Source organism: Colobus angolensis, unplaced genomic scaffold (genome assembly GCF_000951035.1).
Source record: "Colobus angolensis palliatus isolate OR3802 unplaced genomic scaffold, Cang.pa_1.0 Scaffold199, whole genome shotgun sequence".
Lineage (NCBI taxonomy): Eukaryota > Metazoa > Chordata > Mammalia > Primates > Cercopithecidae > Colobus > Colobus angolensis.
The window spans coordinates 2,587,073-2,595,119 of NW_012115143.1; the positions used below are offsets into that span (position 1 = coordinate 2,587,073).

Consider the following 8,047-nt stretch of genomic DNA (forward strand, 5'->3'; position numbering starts at 1 on the left):
GGGTTCACGCCATTCTCCTGCCTCAGCCTCCCGAGTAGCTATGACTACAGGTGCCCGCCACCATGCTCAGCTAATTTTTTGTATTTTTAGTAGAGACGGGGTTTCACCATGTCAGCCAGGATGGTCTCGACCTCCTGAGCTCGTGATCCACCCTCCTCGGCCTCCCAAAGTGCTGGGATTACAGGCGTGAGCCACCGCGCCCGGCCATCTGTTTACTTTTTTTGTTTTTTTTTTTGAGACCGAGTCTTGCTCTGTCGCCCAGGCTGGAGTGCAGTGGCCGGATCTCAGCTCACTGCAAGCTCCGTCTCCCAGGTTTACGCCATTCTCCTGCCTCAGCCTCCCGAGCAGCCAGGACTACAGGCGCCCGCCACCTCGCCCGGCTAGTTTCTTTTTTGTATTTTTTAGTAGAGACGGGGTTTCACCATGTTAGCCAGGATGGTCTCGATCTCCTGACCTCGTGATCCACCCGTCTTGGCCTCCCTAAGTGCTGGGATTACAGGCTTGAGCCACCGTGCCCGGCGTGTTTACTTTTTTTAAGGCTAGTAAAATGAAGTAGTGGGATTGGGGAAACAACTAAGTTCTTGATATTAGTAAAAAATGTATCTCATGTCATTTTGGAAAATATTTTATTATTAAGCATTTGTTACTGGTACCCTATAATTGGAGATGTGGTTTAGTTCTCATAGAAGATTTATCTTAGCCAGGCACAGTGGCTCATGCCTGTAATTCCAGCACTTTGGGAGGCTCCATTCAGCCCAGGAATTCGAGACCAGCCTAGACAACATAGTGAGACCCACGTCTCTACAAAAAATGAATGAACCTGATGGTGAAAGCCTGTAGTCCCAGCTACTCTGGAGACTGAGACAGGAGGATCCCTTGAGGCCGGGAGTTTGAGGCGGCAGTGAGCTACAATTGTGCCACTGCATTGCAGCCTGGGCAACAAAGTGAGATCTCATTTCAATTTTAAAAGGAAGGAAAGAAAATTTATCTAGGTCAGGCACAGTGGCTCACGCTTGTAATCCCAGCACTTTGGGAGGCCCAGGCGGGCAGATACTTGAGTCCAGGAGTTTGAGAACAGCCTGGCCAATATAGTGAAACCTCATCTCCACTAAAAATACAAAAATTAGCCGGGCGTCACCACGCCTCTAATCTTGGGAGGCTGAGGCGGGAGAATAGCTTAATCCCGGGAGGTGGAGGTTGCAGTGAGCCCAGATCGTCTAGTGTTTAGTGAAATTGTATGAAACACAATTTGTGAGATACTAAAACATCTACTTAAAGTAAGATGCTTTATAAAAAGTTGGAGGATGAGGAGTTACATGAACAGAATATATATTTTTAATAATTAGATTCTGCACTTACATTTGCTAATTGTAAACAAGTAACATGCATGTAGGTTTAACTGAAAGTTGGCAACTACAGAACTCAGAGCTTTGGTTCTCAAACTTGAGCATGTGTCAGAATCATCTGAAGGGCTTCTAAAAACAGACATTGTTGCCAGGCACGGTGGCTCACTCCTATAATCGCAGCACTTTGGGAGGCCAAGGAATGTTCCTGAGGTCAGGAGTTCGAGACCAGCCTGACCAACATGGTGAAACCCTGTCTCTACTAAAACTACAATAGTTAGCCAGGCATGATTCCTGGTGCCTGTAATCCCTGCTACTCAGGAGGCTGAGGCAGGAGAATCGTTTGAACACAGTAGGAGGACGTGACAGTGAGCTAAGATAGGTCCCCTGCACTCTAGTCTGGGCAACAGAGGGAGACTCTGTCTCAAAAAGAAAAAAAAAAAAAAAAAAAAAACAGATTGCTGAGACCCATCCCCTCTCCCCTGCGTTTCTGATCGTCAGAAGTGAGGTTAACATTTGCATTTCTAACTAGTTCTCAGATGATGTTTATTCTGCTTGCTGGCCCAGGAGCTACACCTGAGAACTAGTGACTTTACAAACTCCTATCCCAAATTGCTGTGCCACATATAGTAATATATTATAAATGTAAAATTCCACGCATGAGTGGGCGCTTTAGGTTTTTGGTGATTAAGAATACATAAAATTATCCTTTGAAGTTTCTTTTACTATCTTGTTTCATTCAATATGTGTTTTTTATTTTAAGGATGAAACACTAGTGCACTGTAGTCTAAATGAGCTAGAAGATGCAGCACTTACTTTTCCAGTCCTTTTCCAAGATGTCATTTATCAGGTAATTAAAATTTTTTTGATGATTTTTGGCCTGATAACATTCTGATAAAAGAAATCTTTTGTATTTTTTTGTGTATGTGACATTAAATGTGTTTTCCTGTAGATGTATAATGGATTTCATCAACATTTTAATGATTTATTAACAAAATTAGCATCATGCTAGATATTACATAAAACAACATTAATTTGTTACTCCAAAAATGCTAACTTTCTTACCTTGAGATCTCAGCTAGTTTTGTAATGTGTTTGCCAGCAGGTGGAGGCAGGAGCACTGACATCATAGATCCTCAAGAGGAACTTGCCAGGTTAACTCCTGGTGTTTTTGTTTTTGTTTTCCAAAAATCCAATTAATACAAAGAAAACTCATTCCTTGTTCATCATTTTATTTCCTATAGTAGTAATGTGGTCTGTGAAAATTATACTTTAGTACATCTCTTTTATAATTAATCTCAGAATTCCAGGACACTTTTCTAGTTATTGTTTTACTTAAGGCCTTTCCGTTTAAGCATTTCTGTCTCATCTGTGCTGATGGACAGGTAACAGTGCAAAATACAAATATCATTAACATTTCACTGTGGATTATGTGTGCTGGCCATAGTTTTTACTTTAAGGTTTTCCCATTATTATAAGATTGAGTTAATAATATAAGTGAATACACTTTGAAAATTGCAAAGTGTCTTTTTGTTTTGGAGGTTGTTATTTAACTAGCATTATTGGCATTATATAATAGTTGTTGAAAGATTGGGGATTGAAGTTTGTTGTCTGTCAAGAGGGAGCCAGCCTAAAGATTAACTTAGTAGAGTCACAGAGCATTTGCCATGTGGATGAAGAAAAGGTGTTTGGTTGTTTATGTGCTCTTAAAGGCAGTTAGAATGTGGTTATAGTTTTCTTGGCAGATAATAGTTTATGTCTCACAGAAACCATGAAATTTAAGAGTTAAATAGAAGTTTGTAGTTCATGGCTACTTTAACCTACTTTGTCTAGTAATGAGTTGTAAGAGGATTTATTTTAGTTGTCAGTTCTAGTTTTAACCTAGGGTAGGTATTGTAGCTATGGCAATAAATATTTGAATACTGAATTCACTTTTTATGTAAGCTGATTTTAGTCCTGATATATAATCAGAGGGTAAGCAAAATACACATAAAATTAAAAGATTTAAAGATTTTTCTGTTCCCTTTCAAAACTGATTATCGTTTGGTTTAAGACAAGTATTTTTCTTAAGACATTTTCTATCAAATTGGTTGTTCTTGTTTAGTGGACTTTAAGGACAGGAGTTCTTGTGGCAGATGTAACTAGTGTAGTGATATCTTAGTTTTCTCTTTTAAGCTTGATAACCTTGTTGGGGTTTTTCTTTGTTTTTTGCTTTTGGGTTTTTTTTTCATGATTGCATTTGAAAAAATGGCTTTAAGGCTTTGAATTTGGAAAGGAAAACTATTAATTGAAAAATATAGATAAATAATGATTTAGAGATGACTTCTTAAGCTTCTAGGTTTGAAATTGAAATTTATTTCTTACAGATGGTTTTTGGTCTGTTTATGTAATTTTTAGTAGTGAAATAAGAAACTTAAGTAGGTAAATTTGATTCTTCCCTTTTATGAGCATTTCTCTTCAGTATGATCATAAAATTGATTTTTTTCTTACTGCTTCTACCATTTCTGCTTTAACTCTCTTTTTAAAGTTCTTATTATTTCATGTGGATCTGGATAGTTGTCTTATTTTGAATAAAAAGCTTCTAGCAGCATATATGGCTAATTCAAAAACTATATATGTACTGCATCTACCTCTGTGGAATTCAAAGAACTCTTTTTCTTATATATTATGAATTACACTTGCTGAAACTGAAAAATAAATGATTTAGCCTAAATGAGAGCACAGAGCAGGTAGTTTGAACCTTATAAGCTATAGAGATGATTGCATTTTAATACGATTTAGTTACCGTATCACAGACAAAGTTTAGTTACTTTTCAGTAAATTTTTTAGGATATCCGTAGTTAATATTGCGTACATTCCCTTGGATTTCTTGTTTTGGCATAGCCATTCCGTCTTTTTAAAAAATAAATGAAGAAATCTTTGGGTTAGGGTTCCCCCAGTTTTCAGACCAGCAAGCTCCCTTTAAACAGGGAATGATGTCTTTTAAACTTTCAGTGGTGTTGTCTCCATCTACTGGCAAAGAAGAAATATACACAAGGGTCTGAGATGATCTAAGAGATTTTGGAGAAACCACATTATTAGGTAAGATGTAACTTAAATATTTAACCACTATACTATGATGTGGCCCACTTAAAGGTAGAAATCTGTAAAGTACTGCATATACTCTTTTTTTTTTTTTTAATGTATTGAGATGAAATTTACATGACAAAAGTAGCCATTTTTAAATGAACAGTTCCATAGCGTGTATCTGTATATTCTTGAATGTTAGTTTTATAGCATTTACATAATATGTATATATATTCTATATGTAAAGATCAGATTATTCATCTGAAAGCCAGATGGAGTGTCCTCTTAGGACTTATTTTACGTTTTTTTTCTTTCTGTGGTAAATTTGTTATGTTTGACCTATGACTAATTTTAATTCTACATGTTATTTGTTTCATTTCAAAATAATTTAAAGTAATTGTATTATATGTTTTAATAATTGTCTATATCAGGGGTTGGCAACCTTTTTCTATAAAGTAAATATTTTAGGTTTTGTGGTCCCTGTCATGACTGCTTTTTCTGCTATTGCAGCATGAAAGTAGCCATGGACAATACATAAATGCAAAAGCATGGCTGTGTCCCAGTACAACTTTGTGTACAAAAATCAGTGGCAGGTTGCATGTGGCCAACTGGCCATAGTTTGCTGATTCCTGGTCTAATATTTATGAGAGTATATACAGTAAATTTACATATTCAAATTGTAAGTAATCAGATGTTCATCAAAATTCTTGTAAATGTATGTAGAAAATTTAAATTAGATCCACAGTAATCTGGTTGTGGGTCTTTAAAGTTTTTTTAAAATCAAAGTTTGAGGAAATTTGAGGTGGCCACTACTCACATTTAAAGATTGCCTGACTTAATGACACATACTCTTCTTCTGATTGATACGTAGGAATAAACTTGGTTAATGCAAGTCTTAGAATTTGTAAGCAGGTAGATTATTCTAAAGTAGTACCTTGAGGTGTAATTTGAATTTCATTTCTCTAGGGGATTTAAAAAACAAACCTGAAAGATCTATCTCAAATTAAAATTTGATGTATGTTACTACTGACACTATGTGGAGTAGACAGATTGTAGTTTCTATATGGAGAAAAAGTCATTTGAAAGGAGAACCTACTTTTTAAACGTGAGGAAATGGCACTCATATAGGCAAAATTATAGGCTTTTTGTTTGAAAGGGTCTATTTTTCTTAACTTGTTTTTTTTTTTTTTACATTGTTTTATAATCAGTTATTAAGAAAACATGTATTCATAAAATGGTACAAATGCATTTGATATCTGGAAAAACAAGTGCATGATCACTTTTATTGCACATGTTTAATTTTTATATTTAGCCTATATTGGCACATTGTCAGGAAATCCATCTCGTGGTGTTACTCAGTTAAGAGGTCTCCACTGTATTTAGTTTCTGTTCCTGCAGATCCACCAATTCAAGACTCTAGGTCATCTCACTCCCTCTTCCATCCCGAAGATGACTTCTATCCACAAGCAGGACTGAATCAAAAGACATTTTTCACTTAGCTCTTGAGCTGAACCACCTCCTCAATGACCTTCCTCTGTCTCCATCAAGAACTGGAGCTCAGTTTTTTGAAGATGTAATAGAACTACTCAGCCCAAGTGTGGCTGATTGAAGACAAAAAGAAGATACCTCATATGTTTCACCACAGTGCAGCCAAACGTAACTGTGTTGTCCACCTCCTCATTCTGTAAAGCTTGGCAGGGACATCTGATTTTTGACTCTGTTCACCAATAAGACTTTAGCCAGTCAGTGGCTTTCTGAAGATCAGTAAAATCAACAAACTTTGGGTCAGCTGTCCAGAAATCAGATTGTGGTAAGCACTCAAGGACAGATAGGATCCCTGTAGGGAGCTACTTGTAAAAGATGCTTTGTTTTATTAGTAGAGGTTGCTTTTATGGGAAAAGTTGGGGGAAGAGGTGGATGGGGAAGGCCACGGTTAGCAAAGCTTACCCGCGTCCCCATTCTTTCAGTTTTCTTGGGAATCTTACAGCTTAGGATAATTTTCATACCACAGAACAAGAGAAGTAGGGCCAGGTGCAGTGGCTCACGCCTGTAATCCCAGCACTTTGGGAGGTCGAGATGGGCAGATCACCTGAGGTCAGGAGTTCAGGATCAGCCTGGCCAACATGGCAAGACCCCATCTCCACAAAATAAAACAAAAATTAGCCGGGCGTGGTGGCAGGCGCCTATAATCCCAGCTACTAGGGAGACCGAGGCAGGAGAATCAATTGAAACCAGGAGGTGGAGGTTGCATTGAGCCGAGACCACGCCACTGCACTCCAGCCTGGGCGACAAAGTGAGTCTCCATCTCAAAAAGAAAAGAAAGAACAAGAGAAGTAGAGGGTCACTTGCTTCTGTCTCCTCTTTACAGTCTTTTCTAGAAAAGTGAGCTTTATTTTTGCTTCATGAAGGAAAGAAACCAATCATTTAAATTTATAATTTTGTAGTAAATACCTAATTTTTTTCTCAAGTTCTGATTTAAATTGATACTAACCAGCATGCACTTTGTTCTTGAGATTCATAAACCATATTTTTGTTCTACAAAAGTAGCATGTGTATTTGTGCCTTTAAAAAAACAACATTTGAGGCCGGGGCAGTGAATTGCTTGTAATCCCTGCACTGGAAGGCTGAGGTGAGAGAAATGCTTGAGCCTGGGAGTTCGAGACCGGCCTGGGCAAGATAGTGTGAGATCCTGTCCCTACAAAAAATACCAAAAAATTAGCCGGGCATGGTGGGGAAGCGCCTATAGTCTCAGGAGGATTGCTTGAGCCAAGACACTGAGAAATCAAACATTTCAGGGTCATAATTACATAGCATGGAGGATGAAACCAATATTTTAGCTTGTAGGGAATAATAATTCAATAATTAATTGTAGATGAATATTAAAAATACTACTTTAGAATAACTTTAAAGTCACTTTCCCATCCTTATTAGTAAGTGTAGTTATTGGTACTAATTTTTTCATAATTATTCATTATTAATTGACTAAAAAAGGAGAAGATACAAATCAAACCAATAGTTCTCTACTTCTCAAAAATGTGAAAAAATGTATTTCATGGGGATTCTTTGTCTAAAATGTATATTTTAAAATTAGGAGCAATTCATTAAAATGCAGGCTGGGTGTGATGGCTCATGCCTGTGATGATAGCACTTTAGGAGCCCTAGGTGGGTGGATGGCTTGGGCTCAGGAGTTCAAGACCAGCCTGGGCAATGTAATGAGATCTTGTCTCTACAAAAAAATGCAAAAATAGGTGGCACACACCTCTAGTCCCTTCAGAAGCTGGGAAGATCACCTGAACCCCGGAAGCTTCAGGCCCTAGTGAGCTGTGATCACACCACTGCACTCCACCCTGGGTGACAGAGAGCCTGTCTCAAAAAAAAAAAAAAAAGGAGAAAAAACATACGGGCCAGCAGCCGTGGTGGCTCACACCTGTAATCCCAGCACTTTGGGAGGCTGAGACAGGTGGATCACCTGAGGTCAGAGAGTTCGAGACCAGCCTAAACAACATGGTGAAGCCCTGTCTTTACTAAAAATACAAAAAATTAGCTGGGCGTGGTGGCAGGCATCTGTAGTCCCAGCTACTAGGGAGGCTGAGGCAGGAGAATTGCTTGAACCCAGGAGGCAGAGGTTGCAGTGAGCC

The 8,047-nt window shown here is 38.2% G+C and overlaps 1 protein-coding gene across 2 annotated transcripts in view; it reads left to right on the forward strand.

Annotated features, from left to right (window-relative positions):
* Positions 1 to 8,047, forward strand: part of CTDSPL2 (CTD (carboxy-terminal domain, RNA polymerase II, polypeptide A) small phosphatase like 2) — a 122,809-nt gene that overhangs the window by 93,818 nt on the left and 20,944 nt on the right. For both annotated transcript variants that reach the window (XM_011941175.1, XM_011941176.1), the window contains exon 8: positions 2,107 to 2,193. In XM_011941175.1, the coding sequence (XP_011796565.1) occupies positions 2,107 to 2,193 (87 nt within the window). The remainder of the gene's footprint in view (positions 1 to 2,106; positions 2,194 to 8,047) is intronic.